This window comes from Passer montanus, unplaced genomic scaffold (assembly GCF_014805655.1).
Source record: "Passer montanus isolate IOZ18808 unplaced genomic scaffold, ASM1480565v1 scaffold15, whole genome shotgun sequence".
Classification (NCBI taxonomy): domain Eukaryota; kingdom Metazoa; phylum Chordata; class Aves; order Passeriformes; family Passeridae; genus Passer; species Passer montanus.
In genome coordinates, this window is record NW_024362051.1 from 7,113,016 (window position 1) to 7,135,886 (window position 22,871).

The window sequence follows — 22,871 nt, forward strand, 5'->3', positions numbered from 1 at the left end:
TGGAGCCAGCCTGAGGGAGCTGGGAGTGCTCAGCCTGACAAGGGAAGGCTCCAGGGACACCTCAGAGTCCCTCCAGTGCCTAAAGGGGCTCCGAGAGAGCTGGAGAGGGACTTTGGACAAGGGCCTGCAATGGCAGGACAAGAGGCAGTGGCTTTGTAGTGACAGAGGGCAGAGTCGGGTGGGATTTGGGGAGAAATTCTTGACTGTGGGAGTGGTGAGTCCTTGGAAGAAATCACCCAGAGAAGCTGTGGCTGCCCCATCCCCTGCAATGACAGGACAAGAGGCAGTGGCTTTGTAGTGACAAAGGACAGAGTCGGGTGGGATTTGGGGAGAAATTCTTGACTGTGGGAGTGGTGAGTCCTTGGAAGAAATCACCCAGAGAAGCTGTGGCTGCCCCATCCCTGGAAGTGGCCTGGAAGTGATTTCTATCCCTGGAAGTGTCCAAGGCCAGGTTGGATGGATCTTGGAACAGCCTTATCTAGTGGGAGGTGTCCCTGCCCATTGGAACTGGGTCATCTTTAAGGTCCCTTCCAACCCAAACCAGTCTGTGATTCCATGACCCTTCAGAAATGTTACAGGTCTCTGAATCAGCTCTTGGCCAATCTGCTGTTAAGGAATTCCTTCATGTGGGAAGCTGAGAAATTGTGCATGTACATCTCTACTAAATCTTGCTTTCTGAAGAAGGAGGCTGCAACGGGCAGAAACAAGGACTACTGCACAGGTACATAGCAGAAACAATTAAGCTAAAGCAAAAATTTAGAGCCATCAACCATCAGCAAAGATTCCTGCTGGCCAAGGAATCATGTAAATGCCAGAGCAAAAGGTGAACTTAGAGGAGTTAAATGTTCTTTTTTCACCAACAGGTTGTTGCTAATACTACACAAGTTATCACAAACTTTAAGTTTAAAAACCTATTATGGCACTTCACCTATCACTTAATACTGAGCACTTTAGAAATGACAAGACCATTGATAAAAAGTAAATACAATTCTGCTATCCATTAACCTTTTTTGCAAACAGACACTCCAGCATCTGGCTGAAAAAAATCCTACTCTGCATACATACCTTTGACATCAGGAATAAACACACCAGGAGCAGCTACACCCACAAGCTTCTGATGCTGGATGTGATCTAATTCACAACAGGTTACAAGACAATTAAATCCACACGAGACAGCAGGGTGATACAACTGTAAAAATCAATGGGTCATGTGTTAAAGACTCCACTTTTTCCACAAATGAAGGACTGCATACAGAATTATATTAGAAACAGAGGCATGTGTAAATAAGCAAAATGACCTTTGAATCAGAACATCTTTTCATTTTATTGACTTATTTGCTTCACAAGTAGATATGCATTTTTATGGCCTGTTCTGATGCTTATCTATGACATTGCATGTTCAGGTCCTGATTAACTTCCTGGGGTTACACTACAACCAGAAGCAGAATTTCTAAAGTACTTTGGCAAAGCTTTGTTTTTATAGTAATACTGACATAATCAAACCCAGCAAGCTCTAGAAATGCTTTAGAAAAATATATTCCCATCGCTTGATTGCAGCATTTTTGGTTAAAATATCAGAATTCCCAAACCACACCTAGAATGAAAAGCACTGGGTTAAACTAAAGAGAAGGAAGTTTTATAGGATGCTTGATTGCAGCATTTTTTGTTAAAATATCAGAATTCCCAAACCTAGAATGAAAAGCACTGGGTTAAACTAAAGAGAAGGAAGTTTTATAGGAAGGTGTTAACGAAGTCTTCCTAGCAGTCAATTAGGCACTTGAATCCCTAATCCAAGATCATCACAGATGGTTAAAAACAATCTGGACAAACACATCATGAAGAGACTCAAATACATGAAAAGCAGGATGTTCGTCTGGCTGGCCACAAAGGCTCCCTCCACCCTGCGCCTATTTTATTCAAATGCTATAGCATGACAACCAACTATATTTTTAGATAATTAGTTCTGAATTGTACTTCAGTACAGCATCAGTATTGTTCATCCCAAAAATCCTACTGCTTTTTTGAAAATCCATTCACTCAAAAAAACCAGACTGAGATACTGGAAGTTAAGTGTACCCAGGCAAAAATGCAAAAGTTTATACAGCAACTTACCAGATTGCAGGTCCTAAGAAAAGCAGTTCCTTTCCCACTCCATAAATGTTCATTCTAAATATTTAGTGAGTAAGCTGAATGCTTATTTTTATAAACATGTGTCTACAAAACGTATAAACTCTTACTGAAAAAACACTAAGAAAAATAAAGCCCCTGTTCACTATGTGCTAGTGCAGTGTGCATGCCTTGCTTTTCAGGAATACTGTTTTTATCTGAGGAGTATAAGCTAAAATATCGATTTATAATGAAAATCTGATTATCTTAATTGCAATAAAGCAAATGATACACTTAATAGGATGTGCATGCTCTTTCCAAGCAGCTTATTGTATTGCTGTCTCAGTTAAGAAAGCAATATGCCATCTGCAGATGTTTATGTATGAAATCCTGCAGAGGGAAAACATTTGAGCTACAGAACAGATTAAATAATTGAAAATGAAATTGCATGATAAGGTATTTGACAGGGTGGAGGGAAGCAGCACAGTGGAGGAAAATCCATCCCCATGACTACTGGTCCTTCCTCCTCCCTGCTCACTGCTGTTCGTCTCCTCTTGGATTCCAGAGCTTGTTTTATTCCTCAGCAGCCTTCCTGCAGCCTGGCAGATTGAGTACTGCTGGAAAGTGGGGATCTGTGGTTTCTTACAGACAGAAGAAAGCAGAGTTTAAGTATTGCTTTAGGAGACATGGCTTTGCTCTGGATTTGTTTATACAGAAAGAAGATGTGTTTGCTGGCTCTGAGGGAAAAGAAAAATTGTTAAAGCAGTGTGGATATGACTTGAATTTTTCATCAGGTAAGAAGTCAGAAAATCAATAAAACTATGACAAAAGTTACTGAAATATCTTTTAAAGCATTAGTTTATTATCTATAACCTATATTTAAAATTGACTGTAATTTTTCCTCCACATTTTATCTGTGCAATACTTAGGAACTTAATAAACAAGGTTTGTAATTGAAACATCTGTTGGTCACCTTGAAAGGATGGGACTGTTCATCTTTAGCATAGGTAAGAAAATAGTTAGGAAAGAAAGCCTTTCTAAAACTCATTTTATTTTAAACCTTTCTTTTGCTCATGAACATTTCAGTAATGTTTCTGCAGGCAGAGGAACGAAACAAGACTAGGGGGTTTATAGTATCTTACAGTGTTAAACTCTTAGTATGGTAGAGAATCTTTTCCAAAATGCATGGATTAGGGCTTGAAGGAATGAGTTCTTTTTGTTAAACACTTCAATTCTGGTACCAGCTGTAGCTGTGATCCAAGAATGCTGATTCCATAACATTTATTTATTAGATTAAAGAATGCTAGTATGTATTACAATATAGTTCAACATGCTGTAGTAAATACTAGAGTAACTTATTTTTTAATGCTATGAATATTTCAGATGTTTGCCAAGACAGGTGAATTTGTTTTATTGCCAAGGAAATGTTTAAATTGCCTCGTAGAATGGTGTGTACTAAAGACTGCACTCTTTAACTCCCGGCACAAACCAAAGAGTGAAAAGAAATTGCACATTTTCCTGAGAAAAGGCAGTGTGGATGGAGAGTGTGCCTAAAACTGATGTAGCAAGTGAACTGATTAGGTCAGTACAGGGACTTTTCCTGAACAGAAAATGCCAGAGAAGCCCTACCATCCTGAATTCTTGGGAGAGGACATTCAGAATTTGCTATCAAACTGTGTTGTGCATCCATGGAGAAATAAGCAAGCTTAGCAAATAGTGCATAAAATATTACCAACTTGGCTCAGTCTCATGGCCTTTTGCATCCCCCACAGCTTCTCCTGCTCACATAAAAAACAGGGAAGAGCAGAGTTTGTTTTTGAAGGCATCAGGTCTGTGCCAGCCAGGTGGACACCACAGGCACTGCAGAAAAAGATCCCTCTGGGGCAAAGCAGCCAGGCTTTAGATCCTCACACTTCTGAAGTGGCAGTAAACCTCACTGGGGCAACAACTGCCAATCTACCGTGTAGTGCCTCTGTCCTTCCAGCACAAGCATCCTTGGGTGTGAGAAACCCAGCCAGGCAGTCAGTGCTGCTCCAGGGCAAGGTGGGTGACAGTGCTCTCCAGGAGCACCCATTGGTGGCCTGAAGGGGCTGCTGCCAGCCTCACCATCAGGTTCTGCATGTGACAGTCAGAGTCACAGCCCCTGCCTCTCTCCTGGCCTCAGGAGCACAAGAGTTTGTGGAGTCTGGCGGGCACACAGTAGAGTACCCAGCTCTTGCCCTACTGAAGCAGCGACACCTGCAAGGGACTGCAAAATCTATCAGAGCCACCAGGCTTCCATAGTTTTTGCAGCAGGATTATAGAGTTTTCCATGTCATTCCCCAGTATAGCTTTAGCCAAGCCAGGTACATTCTGTAGAGAGACTACAGGGCTTAATGCCCTGACCACAATTTAAGTAACTTTTGGGGAATCAGGGCCACACAGAGTCACATGTATCTACAGCCACTTCCCACTCCAATGAGCATGCTGATTGAAAAGAGTGTTTTAATCAGAATGAAAATGGTAATAGATGCTCCAAAGGTGAGCATGGTGTTTTTTGGAGATTTTTTAAGATCCTAATTTGAAGCACCCAAGCTTATGTTAAACAGAAGTATCAGGATAAAGGAGTCCAGGATATAACTCTGGCTGGAATATTCTTTAAGTTTCTATGGGAAAATAACTACAGAATCATAATTCCAGTTTACCCTGGATTTAGTGTTTCATTTTGCACAGGCAACCAAACTTTTAAGAATCCTTATTGATTAAATAATGGCAACCATTTCTGTGAAAGGGCTTACAAATCTTCTACACATAAGCAGACTTTTTCTAGTAATAATAAAACATCCACCTATCCCTTCTTTTTTGTGTATCCTCTAAATTCCCACTGCTTCTTCATTCTCTTCATTCCCCTTTCTCCACAGGCTCTCAACACCATTTCTAGGGGTGAAGAATGATCTCCTTCCAGCTAGTTTTCCAGTAATTTCACAGAGGAATTAAGGTGAGTTAAAGTTGAGTTTTGAAAGATATATGTGTAGAACATATATCCATTACCCATTTTTAAATTTTAAAATAGCTCTTTTCATACATAGCTTTTCCTTTCTCAGGTTGGAAACAACCTCTTTCTGGCCAGAAAGCTGGTGAGCCTTTAAACTGAGATTAAGTTCTGCATTCAGTGATAAATTCAAACCCATCAAGATGTTATGTTGAACCTAACTCTCATTTTAAAATAGCACTTTTCATACCTAGCTTTTCCTTTCTCAGGTTGGAAACAACCTCTTTCTGTCCAGAAAGTTGGTGAGCCTTTACATTAAGTTCTGCACTTAATGATAAATTCAAACCCATCAAGATGTTATGTTGAACCTAACTCTTCCCGTTAACATAAGTTTTAAAACCACAGAACTGTTCTAATACCAGATTTTTTTGCTCAACTCCTGTTTAAGTTAGAGCTGAAAGAGGAGTTATTTTCTGTATAACTACAATGTGAATTTTATTTTGTTTACATTTTTCTCAGGTTAGATTTAGGAAAAAGAACATACTATCTTCAATGCATCAGTAGAACAGGAAACTCCCTTTTAGATATCATTCATAGAGGTTTTGAATGCCATTTGAGCTCAAGCACACATAACTTTGATTAATTCAGGAGGATTGAGTGTATTAACTCACATTGCTTTGTAGTTCTAAAGAAAATCTAAGTGTGATGTCTAAGCTAGTAGAGTGATGGCAGGACCCAATTCTTCTTTTCTGGTAATACAAAAGCAGCAGATTATCCTCATGGGAATCCATTAAACCTTTTAAATCTTCAGCAGAGACAGATCTTAAAATACTTTATTCTGAAAAGCAAACTTCATCCACAACTGGTAAAAGAGGATTTGTGTGAAAGTGTCTGTGCAAGTTCAGTCAGAGCTATCACAGCTGTTTCTTGTCTATCAGTTATAGGTCTGTAGCACTGTCAGTGCAGAACCTCAGAAAGGTGACATCAACCTCCTTCCACAGGGATACATAAACCCACTAATAACCATCTGCTTTTCCAGTACTCTAATTAATCATGTTAGATTTGCTCAAAACTTCAAGGACACTGACTACAATGATAGACCCACAGTACTCACTGCTTTGAAAATCTCCATGCAAAGTATATTCTAAATAATACAAGGTTTTGTCCATAGGTTGGAAGATGCTTCAGGATGGATAAAGCTGTTCAGCACACCAGTGAGATCCTGAATCAAACTATCTCTAACATTAGCCTCTCTCAGTTCTTGAACTTTGATACATGCCACCTTTCCTCCCTTGCAGAATTCTTGCTTATTACAGCTTACACACTGGTTACACTGGTGGGGCTTGTTGGAAATCTTTGCCTAATTGTTATAATAAAGAGACGGAAAGAAGCTCAAAATGTCACCAACATTTTGATTGCCAACCTCTCTTTATCAGATGTCTTGATCTGTATCATGTGCATTCCTGTCACAGTTGCATATACCTTAATGGACCACTGGATCTTTGGGGAAGCAATGTGTAAAATAGGCTCTTTCATACAAAGCCTGTCTGTCTCAGTCTCCATTTTCTCACTTGTACTCATTGCTATTGAGAGATACCAGTTAATTGTAAACCCACGTGGCTGGAAGCCTAATATTTCACATGCATATTGGGGAATCCTTTTCATCTGGGGACTTTCCCTCATCATATCCACTCCTTTTTTAGTATTCCACCAAATAACAGACGAACCCTTCAAACATTTGTCTTTCCACAGTGATTTCTACAAGAACAAGGTCGCTTGCATCGAAGCGTGGCCGTCTCTTACAGAGAGACTGATTTTCACCACTAGCCTGCTGGTTTTCCAGTATTGCTTCCCACTGGGCTTTATTTTTATCTGCTATCTCAGGATATTTGTGTGTCTTCGACGGAGACGAGGTAAAATAGACAGGATGAGAGAGAATGAGAGCAGGCTGAGTGAAAGCAAAAGGATCAATATGATGCTGGTATCAATCGTGGTGACCTTTGCAGCTTGCTGGTTGCCTCTCAATATATTCAATGTGGTTTTTGACTGGAACTACGAGGCACTAATGAGCTGTAATCATAACCTGGCATTTACAATCTGCCACCTTGTGGCCATGATCTCAACATGTATCAATCCCATCTTTTATGGATTTCTGAACAGGAACTTTCAGAAGGATTTGGTAGTATTAGCCCACCACTGCAGATGCTCAGCATCACAAGAGGAATATGAAAATATTGCCCTTTCAAACCTGCAAACAGATGCATCTAAGGGGTCTCTGAAGTTAAATAATCCCCATGTGGATATATAAGATAATCTAATTACAGTTTCCAAAATTCTGTATTTTGCTACAGATGGCCTTTTTCTGCAGGTCTTGGGCATGTTACCACCAAGTTTAGAGGAAGTCTTTGCCATTTAGTTCATCAAAACCAGGATTATCCTCCCATAGGCATAGTCTTAACAGGTACTTTATGATAGTATTAATGCTGGTAAAACCACTTCCAACAGCCCTAAAGATCAAGCATAATAAATTATAAACAGTATTAACGTCTTACTTTTTTTAATCCACCATTTTCAAGTCACTGGCATGCTACCTTAACTCCAATAAAAATATTTCCATTTCAGCCACTGATGGGGATGTGCTTCTTAAATACCTGCCTCTCCCCAGGTAAACCCTGAACACTGTGCTATTCCCAACTTCAGCAGCATTTCACACACAGTTTTCTGGCATTTTTATTTTCCAGCCCTACACCAGGGCCCTCCCTGATGAATCTGCAGTTGAGAGGCAGTTCACACTGTAAGGAAGGCCCTTGAAGTTATCCTAAGACTCCACCACCTTCCTTTCAGCCCCCTCATGCAGTTTGCTTTGGCTTAGTACCAGTTCAGCCCAGAAACTGTATTTTAACAAGGGAAAAGGCTAGAGCTGGACTTTTTTTTTTAAATGAACACTAAAACAGGACCCATTTGATGTACTGCAAGTTTCACTCAGAATGATGTTGTTCAAGATGAAATATATATTTAGCATTTCTCCTAAAAGCATTGCATTCTCCAAAGCACCAGTAAAGATCATTGTTTTCTCTCTTATCATCATCACTGTTCCTTTTAGAATCTCCATTACCAAAACAAGCCACTATGAATTCAGAGTAAATTTTGTTCTAGCTGCTTACTTGGATTTCTCTTTGAGTAGAAAATTAGGTTTGCATTTTAATGTCAGCAATATTTTCTCCCACTTTTCTGCACTAGCAAGAGGGCATGCTTGAGCAGATGTGGTCATTTCTGTTTACAGAAACTCAATCTCTGTGTTTGAAAGTAGTTTCTTTTATAACACAGTGCAAAGAAACCTAGAGGGATAATACTCAACACAACTTTTCTTAAACTAAAATATTTTAAAAACCAATTTCCAGCGTGGCCATAAAAAAGTAGTGAAACTTCTTCTTCATCCATGATATAGTGGCAACATAAATAATCAGTTACTATTGAGCTGTTTAAATACAGTACTTAGAATACTTTAGTCCAAAAATTCACCATGCTTCCTCTTGTTCAAATTAAAGATAATTCATTACTTGTACTGCTAAAGCCCTTTCTTTTTTTTCTTCTGAGTTTCAAAAGCCCCATAAGGTTCCTTGTAAAGTATGCTCTAACTTCAGCAATTTATTAATACCCCACTTAAGGAAAAAGAATTCACATTCAAATTTCAGTGAGCTCCTTGATGACTCAGCTGTGATGAAACTCACCTCAAGGCTGTGAAGTTCTCTTGCAGAGGGAGCACTGCTTTCCTTTGCCATCCAGTTCCTAAAGGGCTCAGGCACAGCTCTCTTGTTCCAGCATTAGTTCAGACTGTCTGCACCACTCTGCTCATCAGAGGAGCTCTGTCACAAGAGCTCAGCAGCTCCTGCAGGTACTCAGGTTTGTTAAGTGCCCCCTGATCCACACTGAGATGAAAGACCTCGGTGAAATCTCTCAGTGTCTGAGCCCATGAAGTCATAAGGGCTGCCCCATCACAAGAGCAAGACTGGCAGAATTAGTGACGTGGTAATCAAGTATCTGAGTGATAGGTATGTATTAATTTGGCATAATTTAGGGTTTTTTCCTAATTAAATTGAATATCATGCATTTGGAATAGATTACACAAACCTTAACACCTGCCTTGTGCATCACAGAAAAGAAACCAGGAGACAGCTAAATACCTAAGAAAGGCCAATGATCAGATTGCTGAGAGTATCTCAGCATTAACTATTTCTGTGAACTTCAGCCCAGGTCACTGGGCTGCCTTTACTGCTGATGCACATCATCTGTTTGCTCAGCACAGCAGGCATTTCACCCAGTTACAAGCAGTACCTTGCAGTCAATGGCACTGGGCTGTGCATGGTCAGAGGGGCTGTGCTCTGGTGCAGGGGAGGGGATGGAGCTGCTTCTCTCACCACTGAGACTCCTCAGGAACAAAGTGATTCACTGTCTCCATTGCACCTGGCTAAACTGAGAGCAAATCTGGTCCAGGAACTTCAGTTTTCTTGGGGATCCCAGTATCTGTATTGAAAACCATCTACTCCTGTCAGAAGGCCATTTCCTGAACAAATGTGTTTTAACAATGCTGGTGTCACACCTGCTAGAGGCTGGGCTATCAGCTGTATTTCCCTGGGTTTGGAACACAAATCTCTATCACCATCTTCCTCAAATTTAACTACACTGCTTACAGTTTCAGGGCCCATGCTTAAAGCATTTTAGAAGCACATGACATTCACAATTTACTCTGATTTATTAATACTAGCACAGCAGTTCAGGTTACTCTCATTGGCAAATGTCTCAGAGAGTATTTAATGTTTGAATCAGGCCCAGCTGAGATTCCCATGTGTGAATTTGGCCTAAGTGGCTGCCATCCCATCCCATCCCATCCCATCCCATCCCATCCCATCCCATCCCATCCCATCCCCAAGCCCACGTGTGCTTACTTTTACAGCGGAGGTGGTTTTAGTATCATGTCCCAAGTGGTTCTAAAACAGCCATGAAATGAATTCTGGTTCAGATTTTGTGATGCTGATGGATGGTCTCTCTGCTGTCTCTCCAGAGAAGTGCTTGGGCAGTATATATTAGACAGGCAAGAAAAAGAAGATTGCCATCACTTTTTGTAATAGCAATTGTCTACTCCTGACATCCTGATCAGAATTAAGCACTCAATTTTTCCTTCCAGTCTGAAATTCTTGGTATAAGAGGGTTCTTCATTAGCAGGTGGGAGCTCTCAAAGCAATGACACTGCTTCAGAATCAAAAGTGAACAATAATACTTGTGCCTTGATTTCTCCTCATTTCTTTCTCACACTTTCACTTGACTCAAGTGTTGATGGATGCTCCATTTCTGTTCTGATCATTCAGTCATCAAGCATCTCTCCTTAGAGCAGCACTTGTAACAATCATTGTTAACAGAGCAGAGGATCCTCACTGTCTCAGACGTCGCCCTCAGCACTGCACATTCTCTCCCTGCATCCACTGCCTTCCTGTGCATCCTGATACTGAACTTCCAAGCAAGTCAGGAGGAGCCAATTGACTGTGGCAGGAATAGGAACAAAGAGTAATTACTTGTTTTTAAAGCATTAGTATTATGGACTTCAACATGGTGTAAATGTAACTGCAATACCTGATACTTAAAGATTGCTCAAGTTAAACTGGCAAATGTTGCCCTGTCTTGGGTGATGCTGATGACTTTATTTTCCCTTGTTTTATTTGTATAGCCAAGTAGAAAAAAATACTAACAGCATTTCTCAGCAGAAAGCTGTTACCTAATGCAACCAGCTGAAGAACTGTGAGCTTCCTTGAGGAAGCAGCACCATGGAACTAACTGCAGAAAGCTAGAGGGGAAGCCTGAACTCCCAGATGCTATTCCAGTGTAGAAAGTCTTTGTTTTTAAAAAATAAAAACTGCATCAGAGCTTTGTTTGAGTGGTTTGGTCATGCAGACCAGACCAATATGTTTATAAACATCCTTGTAAATTAACTGTGTCCTTATATGTCTGTGTATTTTATGGTTGATTGGTTTCACTTTGAGTACTTATAACCTTATAACTAGGGTTAGATACTTGGGAACTGCCATTCACTGTGGAAATTATGTCACTGAGCAAAGAGCTCAATTGATTATTGACTGTAATCCTGTCTGTGGACAGAGACAGTGCCAGTGCTGTGTGTGATTTAAAGATTTTGATTTCTCCCACTGACTGACAAATAAATATTACCCTGTGTAAAACCATCCCCCTGCCCAGCTGGTGAATTGTACTGTCTGTGACTGGGACAGGACACTTCTCATTCAAACAGGGCACCAGAGCACCAAGAATCACTAAAAAGTCCAAAGAAATATCCAAAGTTCCAAAAGAAATCCAGCGCCAGGTCAAAGGGATGAGTCAGGGCACAAAGATACTCAGGAAGGGACCAGACCAGACTTCAGATGTGTGAGGGAGCTGCTGACCCAGAGGAGACAAATGAGAAGGAGGAGAGGACACAAAACTGCTCTGAGAAGGGGTGACTTCCAGAGATGTCCTGACAAACCCAGAAGGGTACAAAGTGTGCTCCAGAGATAGCAGTGTGCTAAGGTGATCCTTTAAAGCATCAGGATGAGAGAAGAGGAAAAAGAACAAGACACACAGAAAAATTAAAAAGCAACAGGGTATGTGACAAATGAGAAAAAAACCTAAAAAATAGCTATAGCCAGCCCAATAAAAGGAAACAGAAAGAAAAATTTTAAAAGCTAAGGGGTACAAGGCAGAGGAAAAAAAAATGAAAACAGGGACAAAAAGTAGAAGTAGACAGAGAAAAGCAATTTAAAAAATAAGAGGAGAGCGAATCTGTAGTAAAGCTTCAAAGCTTGGAGGAGCCTCACAATGAAGGGTCAGACAGGCTGCAGAATTGAGTGGAACCTCACAGACTCCATAAACAACATTGTCCCTTCAATTCTATGCTAATAAGACACTTAGAAATATTCCACAATGGCAACTGTAGAATTATCTTGTCTGCTATCACTCATTTTTAAACAAGGTTCCTTTGGTTTCCATGCAAATGCACTGACTGATGCCTTTTATTTAATTTCCATTTCATTTCATTTCACTTCATTTCATTTCTTTCATTTCATTTCATAGATTTCTCCATTAGTCACAGGCTATTTACATAATGTGATGGAATTGGCACGTGTGGAGCTATTCTCTGCAGAATTCACTTCACCCTCATACCTGGTGAGGAAAACCTGTTAATTCACAGAGATGTCAGGGTTGTAACACTCCATGAATTAGTTCTTCCAGCCAGGAATGGCTGCTAGAGTCACAAGAAGCTGTGAAAGTTTGGGTTCCCTCTAAAGAGAATCTCTGACCCCCTTGGCAGCTCCATTTTGGGTTGGAGACTCCTGCAGTGCTCGATTGCAGGGGCTCAGACCTGCAGTGCAGAGGGGCTGGAGAGGCACTGAGTCCTGCACAGCCTCCCCCTCCCCAGCCTCCCAGAGCACCCTGGCATTGCCCCAAACCTCTCCTGTCCTCAGTAAGGGCCAGCAGATTTGTCTACTAGCAAGTTACAGAATGACTGCTTTTGGTACTACACTTATTTGGGTGGTGTAGCTGTATCAAGTTAATTTCTACCGTGTGTTAATTTCTACCTTGAAGCCATCTCAGGAATCACCATAATTACAACTACTAAAAACCAACCCATGACTGCATTCTGATCATATTGCCAAATTTTATGAAGTATTTTGCCAGTGGAAGCTGTTCAATCCCCATCAGATTATTGGGTTTGGGGGTGGAAGTGGTATTGGGGTTATTGCTTTTCAAATAAATGCAACCACTGTTTTCTTGCACATGAGAAATAAACCTAGGCAAGAATAAAAGTCAAGAATCTTTGTGTAAATAGAAAAAATAAAGGAGATCCCAGAACAGTTTCTCCAGAGCAAATTTCCCATTCCTATGAAATTTCCTCAACAAAACTGTCCAGCTGCCTCCCCTTTTACATAAGGACAGGAACCTAACAGTAGCTATGACCTCACAGTCCTTACCCATTCCCAGTGCCTCTTGGGCAGACTCCACTGCTAAAGGAGCTCTCTTCAGCTGCAGCAATGAAAGCCAAACAGCCTGAATTTTGGGGAAGGGGCTTGACTCTGAAGTGGCAGGGAAGGAGCTGAATTTGACAGAGCAGAACAGAGCTGAGACAAGGTCTCAACAGAGCTCAGACCCTGGAAGAGACTCAGATTCTGCAGGAAAATGGAGATAGAGTTTACAAATATCAGAGTAGACTGCAACAGCATGTAAAAACAACAACAACAAATATATATGTGTGTGTGTGTTTAACTCAGCACACTGGCAGCTATCTGGGCTGCCAGAGATAAGATTGTATTTGAACATGATGTCTTTACAGGACACTTTTACAAATGAAAAACTAAAAAAAAAAGGAACCACAGGAACCATTTCATAATTCAACTTGCACAGGTGGAAGTTCCACATACAAACCACAGCCACACCCAGAGACAGGCAGTCCTTGCAGGAGCACAAAGCCATCAGGCACCTGAGATGTCAGTGAGGGACTCCCAGGCTTGTCCTGTAAGGCCTGGGAGCTCTTACAGCAAACAGCAGGGAGAGCCCAGGGCAGTGGATTGCCCCAGCTGTGTGCAGGATGGACACTTCACATCCTCACTGGTGGCTCTAAGTTTATTAGTAAAGGTCTGAGGGACCCCACCACACTCCCAGGATAAACCTTTGGAAGGTGAATTAGGCAGCAAATAATCTCCTTCATGACATCCAGGCCACTATTTCACTGTTTGTAAGGAATATCCTTGCCAGCCAGCCTAGCAATGTTGTCAGCATGGTGTGATGCCCTATCCAGCACACATGTACATTTCTGCATTTCAGGCAGCTTTAAGTGTCTCAGTGCTTCCAGCTCTCTATTCCCAGACCTTCTGACCATGTGAGCAAGTCAAGTTCTCACTCACACCAAATGCACCGTTCACTCCTGCCCTGGGAAGAAATCAGAGATCTCCTCCTTGGGACAGGCGTCATCCAATATTAAATCCATGTCCAAGGCTGGGCTTTCCCCTGGAACTGGCTCTCAAGACCCCTTGCTGCAGGTGCTGTCTGTCTGCAGCTCCTTGTGGAGGGTGGGAGCAGGGGGAGCTCTGGAAAATGTCACACTCAGGTGGTTTTGTGCCATCATCTCTGTTAGTGACCATAAACTGACCCCAAGAGAGCACATTCTCCAGGGCACTCACAGCCTCTGAGCATGCAGAACCTCCTGCCAACCCAGCAGGGTCAGACCCCCAGTGCTTGGCAGACAGAACCCCCAAAACCTATATTGAGGGCATAACCATCTTTTTGAAATGCTCTTTATTAACTAAAACCTGCTAAAACTTCACCTGCATTTAGGCATTCAAACAAAACCATTGGCATACTGCACTGAGTCGTCAGCTGAAGGAAGGGAAATCCTGTGACTGAGTGGGAACAAGATTCCTGGCTTCTCATTAAAGATGAACTTGAGACTCCTTTAAAAATTTGCCACAGAATTAGCATTGAATCTGAAAGCAAAATCTGAGTTGACTGAAAGGTCAACAAACACAGGGAGATAATTACTGCTTGATGTTCCAGGAAACCCAAGCTCTGACACTAAATTTTAAAAGAAAGCCTTTGATGAATGATAACAAAAACTTTCTTTCTTCCCATCCCCATCATGCAAACAGACCAGACACAGACATACAGAGGGCATTATGGAAAAACCCAACCATCATGGAAGTTCAAGTATCCTGTTAAACCTCACATTTTATTCACTGAGATACACAAAAATTAACTATTTCAAGGGAAAAGTTTGGGGTGTTTTGTTAGCCTAATTTACTTTGCTGACTTATCAATTTACAGAGTTGATTAGCTTTGGCTTTGAGCTCTTGCCTCTTTCTGAAGAAAAAAACACAGTGTATTAAGATTTGAGGAGTACTCAAGCCACGTTAAAAGGCTGAGGTGAGTGTTCAAATACTTTCAGTGTGTTTCTGCATGGAGGGGATCTGCAGCAACTCTACAAAAAGCATCTGAGAATAGCAGCAGCAAGTTATGAGCAAAAACATATTATGAACAAAGAAAAACTATGAACAGTCAAATTAATTTAATCAAGGGTTACTGTACATCTGCTGCTAAGAAATAATAGCTGCTTCTTGTTTTCTTGGAAAAGCTAAAAAAAGTCAGCGGCTAGTTTAACAATTAAGTGGAATTTTAAAATATGCAGAATGACTGAACTGTTAAGGATGTGAAGGGGCCTCTTGATACCATCTAATCTAACCCCCCATGCTCAGTAAGATAAAATGCTTTTCTGAAGTATAATCATAAATTCACATGATTAAAACTTCACCAGAAAGCTGCTCCTGGGCGGGTGTTGCTGAACCACCAGTGACCCCACCAGATGTTTGGTGCTGCTCCAGTTCAGGATCTCCCCACTCTGAAGGGTTATTTTTTTCTCTGTCCCAGTTCATGTTGCTGACAAACTGGGAGCTGAAGTCTCTCAGAAAAACCGAAATCTCCCAGTGGAGACCACTTCAGCTGCCAGTATGAAGGCAGAGGAGAGCAGATGTGATGTGGAGCTGCTGATGGAGGAGGCACAAGCCTGGTAGGTCTGGGCAGATGTGCAAGCAAAACAATCATTTTGGTTTCCTTTTTTTTTCATGCAACAGACTAAAGCAGGGCTGAAATCAATAGGAATTTGTTTCCTGCCCACTTCATCTGTGGGTTACTCTTAGGTTTGGAAGTTAATATTTCAGCACATGGTACAGATAGAGAAACAGACACCAGCAGAATCACCTTAGATGACCAGAATCCAGAGATCCTGCAAATTACTGCCATCTGCATTTTATATGAAATATATCTAGAGGATGCTTGTCAAATTTGATCTTCATGAATATCTGTCAACCTTTTATACTGACTTCATTTGCTTTACCTGGAGAGCAGTGAGCTGCTCCCCGAGGCAGGCATTACTCACATGCCACCTTTAACAATCAGATTAGCACCGTGTTTGCTCTAAAATCTGAAACCTCGGTGCTCAGCATTGAAATGAGATCTGAACATAGCTCACACAGCCTGGCCCCAGCCCCAGCCCTGTCTTGGGCAGGTCTGTGCTCACCATATGGTGCTCCTGCTCCGCCTCTGCTATTTCTAGCTTCCAACTATATTGGAATTGTGATGGAAAGATTTATAAATAAGGTTTTGGTGCCAAGATGTCTGCTCTGCACACCATAAACCTTCCTTGCAGGTAGTTGAATCAGCATTGTGCTGTGCAGCCATCATAGTACAGGTTCACACACCCTGCTCCTCCTTTACCCAAGTCCTCAGACCTACTTTTACCCACTTTGCTTTCTCTCCTGCTTTTCTTGCAAACCTGTGTGCCTGAATTTAAATTGGCTTTGGCTCTTACATTATTTAACCAGATGGAAAGAAAACTAACTTATACTTTAGGCAATGAAATGAGTCTTTCACTCCTTGAACACCTCATTCTACCACTTACACAAAATCCACCCTCAGCACAAGACCTGGCCAGCCCTGTGCCCCCACCCCATGCCCAGCCCTCTGGGCACAGCCTCCACAGAAAGTCAGGTGGAAAACCAGGTACTGACAACTCCTTCTTATCAAAAGCTGCCCACATCCCAGTGTCAGCTTTAGGCAACACTAAATTTAAAATAACAGTTCCCCTATGAGCATTCATTTCTAGATAAATTTTTCTAAGGAATTTTGGGTAGACCAAACATTCCTTTCAAATCAAATTATTCAGGCTGTATAAAACCCATTCTCTTTACCCTACTGTTCAGCATTTAGGTTAATCTCCTGTCTAGTTTTAACATCTCAGCAGTCATCCTCCTGCAAAAATGAACACTTGGCAGTCCTAATCAAAAAGCCTTGAAAAGCTCCAGAATTCTCAGGGGGTGACAGAGGTACAATGGATTTCTCCTTCACACAGCAAGGAACCTTCTTAATGTCCCCAGCTGCAGCCAAGACAGAAATCTGGCTCACACAGCACTGACTTCAGTGCACTGAGGACAGCAAAAATGAGCCACTTTGGTGCCAGAGGTAGGAAACGTGTTATTATCTGGGGTGGTTACACAGAGAAGGTTTCTCCCAGGCTGAGTTTCCAAAATACATATGGAAAATAAATTACTCCTTCTCAAAGCTCATCACCCATTTCTAGAATCCTCCAGTGCTCAGTTTGCTCTACCTGGATTTTCAGTTTCCCTTTCCCTCCTTCCCTCTACCACTCCCTTACTTACAGGGAAAGAATAGAGATCATATTTCTCACAGGATTTAGCAAGAATATCTACATGATGGAAGGAGCCAGCACAGGATTTTACAGCCTGTAATTCATGTTTACCAATCAGGGCAGGGAAAATCGAAGGTTTGATTTGCGGGGGGAAAAAAGCAACCAAAAAGTGCCTAAAAAATCAAAAAAATGCTCAAAAAATCGCAAATCAATCAAACAAACAAACAAAAAACAAAAAAAACCCAAAAAACAAAACAAAACCAAACAAACAAAAAACCCCCAACAAAAACAACCAAACCAACCAAACAAAAATACTAAAAAAAAAAAAAGACAAAAAACACAACCAAACACACCAAAAAAACCAAAACACAAACAAAAATACTATAAAAAAAAAAAAAAGACAAAAAACACAACCAAACACAGCAAAAAAACCAAAACCAAAACAACAAAAACCAGAAAAAGCACAAAATACAATAATAAATCCCCCAGACAAAAACCACAGCCAAGTACCAACACACTCTGGAACTTTTACCAGCCATGATGTATACATGAAAAAGTTGTTTCTATTCACTTAAGTAAATTTTAAATTCAAAAATAACTACTACAAAGCATTAGGAATCAAAGATCAAATTTTGGCACCATTAAGCAAGTAATGGGATTTTTAGCAGCAGAACCCCTGCACACTAAACTACCAAATACCAGACTCACCCTTTTCCTTCCCAGAGATTTTGGCAGCACTGTGCTTTCCACAGCACATCTGAGACACTCAAGAAACACTGGGCCTGCAGTACAGCACAGAAATTCCTCAAAAGACATTTTCCACCTTTTTCACCTCTGCAGAGGTGAGGCACACACCAGCCAAGGAAGTTTCCCTGCCACCATCACCTCACCACTCCCACCAACAGGTTTAGCACACTGCACATCCCCATTCCCTGGCACTGGGCAGCACAGCTGCATCAGCTGGAAGTTTGGATCAACACCTTGTGATCTCCAGCTCAACATCAGCTTGAACCTTCCTAGGGAAATCAGTGTCCTACCAATGTGGTCAGACAATTTTTTCCATGCACAACTTTGCTTTTTAAATACTTCAGAATGTGAAGGTTGTGGATATCACAAAGAATACACATTTGCAAATCAGCTCCCTCATTTTAAGTGTAGCCAAAGGCCAGGACAAACTCAGCCCTAGATCCTTGCCCAGCTTTACTTATTCTGCTTTGACTCCCAGCAGTTCCTGGAGTACCTGCAGCACTTCCTGCACCAGCCCCATGTCAGCTCTTCTTCCCAAGAAACCCAGAGCTCTGTTTGCCAAACTGCCACACCTTTCACCAACACTGCTGCAGACAGTGTGCAGACACTGCATCATCAATGAATTGATACAGGTGCATTTAGACAAAACCCTAAGAGAATCCAGACCAGCTTTGTGCATGAGCTGCCCGAGCTCTCTGCCGAGTTCCACACCATGCTCACTATTCTGTGAGTAAAGCTGAAATTGTATTTTTCTCCTAGTGGCCTCAATGCAGATATGAAGAGCCTGAATTTATGAAACAATCAGGTTTTTTCTTGGCTCAGTCTTGAAAGGAAGGAAGAAAAATAACCAAAAGTCTCTCCCCATCTCACTCTTTTATTGTATTGACATTTTGTCTTATTATCTCTGGAGCCTCAGTCACAAGGCTTGTGGAATTGCTTCAGTCCATAATAATTACTCGTCCACATCATAAACCCATTATGGCACAATCTGTCATTATTGGCATATATTGTCATTATTGTCACTATCTGCCTCCTTGTTTGGCAGCAGCTGTGGTGGGCACACCTGTAGTACAGCTGGGTTGGGCAGCTTAGAAAGCACAGCAGAACCTGCACAGGGCATATCTTCAGCTGGGACAGTTCTTCATTTTTTTTTTTTTTAATAAGCAAATCAACAAAAAATTTAATAGGAGTGGTTATTTTATCACCATATTTCCTAGTCTTTTATGGGTACAAAGTATTATTGTGTTGTAGAAAATCAAGGCAGAATTATGCTTAGATTGTAGCTAATTCCTTCAGCTGGGACAGTTCTTCATGTTTTTTTAAAAATAAGCAAATCAACAAAAAAATTAATAGGAGTGGTTATTTTATCACCGTATTTCCTAGTCTTTTATGGGTACAAACTATTATTGTGTTGTAGAAAATCAAGGCAGAATTATGCTTAGATTGTAGCTAATTAATTTTTCATACTAAAACCTTCTTGTTGCCAGATGGCTGATATGTGGCCATTTAGAAACCAGAGGGTACCAGTCAGAAAACAGACAAAGCCCTCAGCTTTGTTCACTGAGCCCCTTTTTAACCTACAGCCTGGCTAGAAAAATTGTACTGTGTACCTTTGAACAGGGAGGTCATTTAAGAGACACACAAATCTTTACCATTCAGAATTATTCTTTCTCATTCAAAGCCATCACTCTCCAGGGTAAAATACAGGAGGGATAGAGTATTAATCTTAGAGTTATTTTTTACTGTGTCAAAAGATCTTTGTGTCATCATCATCATCATCATCTAACGTGGGCCCTTGCAAAAGAAGCAAGTGGAAACCCAGAGCCTGGGTCTGCTGTGGCTCCTTTTGTCACCTCCAAGGCACAGTTTGGTGGCAAAGGAAGAGCATCCCCAGCAGGGCAGCTGAGACAGGGACAGGGAGTGCTGCCAAAGCAGCACAGCAACAATCCAGTCCCAGGTCTGTCAATGCCTGTGCAGAGAGGGGCAAAGCCCATCTCCCTCTTGCAGGTGAAGCCTGGCCTTGCACCAACAGGGCAAAGGCATTTCTGTCCTGTGTGTGCCAGCTAATATTTGACAGAATGTCACACAGAAAGGGGAAAACTGCTCCTTAATTATAGTCCTTCTGTTGTTCCACTCAGGGGTTTTATTAAAAGGGAAAAAGCATAGAGAGCAGCTAATCAGCTGCTCTTAACAAATGAAGGTCTGGAGATTGATTTTTCAAGTGATTAGTGGTGCAAACACACATTTTCACAACTCAAAATCTTTGCATTTTTATCCAACTGCTATTTTCATTAACCAAGGAAGGGTCAGAGAGGGACAGTTAACAGCCAACACCATCCTCAAATACTGATGGCTTTATTACCACAGCACACAGATTTAAAACCCTGCAGTGCAGCTCTGTTCCCATAACCCCAGGAGCAGCTTAATTAGAAGCAGAAGCAGTTGCTGTACCTTTGCACATACAATCCTTTCATGACAAGATATCAGTTGCTGGACAAAACTCCTCCCAGCTTGGCCCAGGCCATTCCCTGTCTCCTGCATCATTTAGCACCATCTCTGCTCGAGTTAGGAGCTCTAATGACAGCAGCTGCCAGCAGCCTGTGGGCTGAAACAGGAATGGGAAAGGCTCAGAGACAGATACTACACCCTGAGGGGAGCTCACAATGAGCACGGTGGCATCAGACAGGTCACACAGCCTCTGAGCTGGCCGTGCTCCTTCCTGTGCTCCTTCCCATCTGTGCTGGTCCTCCAGGGGTCCAGCACTCACAGCTGACTGCTGCTGGGACTGGGAGCACTGAGTGCCCAGCACTCACCAAACACAAGCCACAAAAACTACAGTCTGCTGTATAGATTAATAATTAGATTTAATTTAAACCTCCAAAAAGGACAGTTTTAATAAAATCATCACTTGTCTACCACTTGTTGCCTAATTTCCTGAAGGTGGCAATCAGGAAGGGTTCACCAGTTCCTCTTGAAGAGGAACCCATTGTCTAATGTGGGATTTAGTGAGAGCCTGAATTTATGAAACAATCAGATTTTTTTCTTGGCCAAAGAACCAAATTAGAACTCTCACCAAGAATGGTTCTTTGGTTCTTCACCAAAGAACCAAGTTAGGGCTCTCACAAAATCCCACATGCCCCAACCTTCACTTCCCAGCCTATGGCAGAGGCAGCACTGGCAGCAGCCATGGGACAGTCCTCTGGACCCAAATTGCACCAGACATTGGTGCAATGCATCCAGTCAGGGATGTTCCTGCTCTCCCTAATGTAGCTTTAAAACCACAAAGTACAAATGAACACATGCAGGACCTGGATGTTGATGCCTCGTGCTCACACGGGCTCAGAGACAATCTCCCTGCAGCTCTCAGAGGAGCTGATTCGTGCACTGTGGGCCCGTGGTGTTATCAAGATATGAGAAGGAATGCATTACATAAATATATATTCATCACAGGGAAGAGAACAGCCAAGACCAGTTTTCAGTTTTGCTTCTGCACTTAGACATGCTTTGTAGATATTTTCCTTCAGCAAATGACTCAATCCATCACAATTAAAGTAACACAATATAATCTTTCCTTTGATTTAATTGCTCCCCTTCTGCCAAATATTCAAGTTCAAAATACATTCAAAGCAATATTTAAAATAGGAAGATTATTTTCAAATTAGCACAAATCTCCTAATGGGTTCAGAATTACATGCTGGGAGTCTTGCAATGCATTGGGTTTTGGTACTTAATTTAAAACGATTTCCAAGGTATGCCAGCATGAGTCTGAATTATTTCCCCAGGAACTTTAATGGACTTGGGTATTCAAATCCCTCAGAAGATCAATCTTCTCTCCCATGTGCTGCTGCAAACACTCTCCTTCCCCCATGTGCTCAGGGCAGAGATGCTCCTCCTGGACTCAGGATGGTGCCCACACCCCAAGGGAGAGCAGCCCTGCATCCTCACCAGGCACCAGCCCACAGCACCTGCATCTCAGAATTTACCCAGCTCAGGAGCAAGGCCATGGGGAAGGTCACAGATGAGGTCACAATGAGAGATGCACAGGAAGGCACCAAGGAGAAACTCAAGACAGCGCCCATGGCTTTGGAAAAACACTCAGGGAGAGGCAAGGGCCAGCTACAAAGCCAGGCCACATGGCCCAGCCACCCTGCTTGGGCAGATTTGACCTGACAACTTAAAAGCTTTCACTAATAGTGCCACAAGCTTGCCCCAGGTAAAGCACATGCACAGAAATGTTTGTCAGACAACAAACCAGGGCTGTGTCAGAGCTTTGCCACTCTCCTGTGGCGAGTGGGGAAGAGTGATTCAACATCACAGTTAATGAATGCAATCTCTTCTGTCCTCTCCTCCTGGCTTTGTTTTGCCCTCCTTTCCCTTGCTGTACCTGCTGAATGCTGAATTTCATGTGCAGGCTCTGCTGTGGAGAGCTGCCAGTGCTGAAGCTTCTTAGGCAATGATTTATCAGCCTGCTGGGGCAGCTGCAAACAGGGGCTGCAGCTCCTGCTCAGAGATATCATGCACCCAGACCTGGTCCTGGCCAGGGGAGAGGCAGAGCAGCTCATCCCAACCTGCAGCTCCACCAGGCTGCCCTGAGGGTGGCTGCTCTGTGCCCACCTGGGCAACAAGGAGCTCTGTCCACCCAGCAGAAATCAAACCTTTTGTTTCTTGGCTCTGCTGCAAACCCCTCGGACCACTGCAGTGAGGCACCCACGAGGGGAAGGGGAATTACAGGTAAAGCTGCAGTCTGCAGCTGTCCATGAAGATGCTTAGATTAAAAAAAAACCCAAATAAACAAAAAACACAAAAAAA

At 42.1% G+C, this 22,871-nt stretch overlaps 1 protein-coding gene and 1 long non-coding RNA gene across 2 annotated transcripts in view; one reads left to right on the forward strand and one right to left on the reverse strand.

The window, feature by feature from the left end:
• The window catches only part of LOC120498437, a 64,658-nt gene that overhangs the window by 17,257 nt on the left and 24,530 nt on the right, over positions 1-22,871 (reverse strand). Inside the window, exons 2-4 of the long non-coding RNA XR_005626680.1 lie at positions 10,024-10,615; positions 8,809-8,966; positions 1,066-1,189 (exon numbers count right to left, since the gene is read on the reverse strand). This is a non-coding gene — a long non-coding RNA (uncharacterized LOC120498437). The remainder of the gene's footprint in view (positions 1-1,065; positions 1,190-8,808; positions 8,967-10,023; positions 10,616-22,871) is intronic.
• Positions 2,550-7,701, forward strand: LOC120498435 (neuropeptide Y receptor type 6-like). The gene is made up of 3 exons (XM_039701149.1): positions 2,550-2,900; positions 5,007-5,083; positions 6,249-7,701. The coding sequence occupies exon 3, from the start codon at positions 6,267-6,269 to the stop codon at positions 7,383-7,385; it is 1,119 nt and encodes a 372-aa protein (XP_039557083.1). The 5' UTR covers positions 2,550-2,900; positions 5,007-5,083; positions 6,249-6,266; the 3' UTR covers positions 7,386-7,701.

What these genes read in the sequence shown, in the direction of transcription:
- LOC120498435 (XM_039701149.1), top strand. Translation starts at nt 6,267, where the DNA reads ATGGATAAAGCTGTTCAGCACACCAGTGAGATCCTGAATCAAACTATC.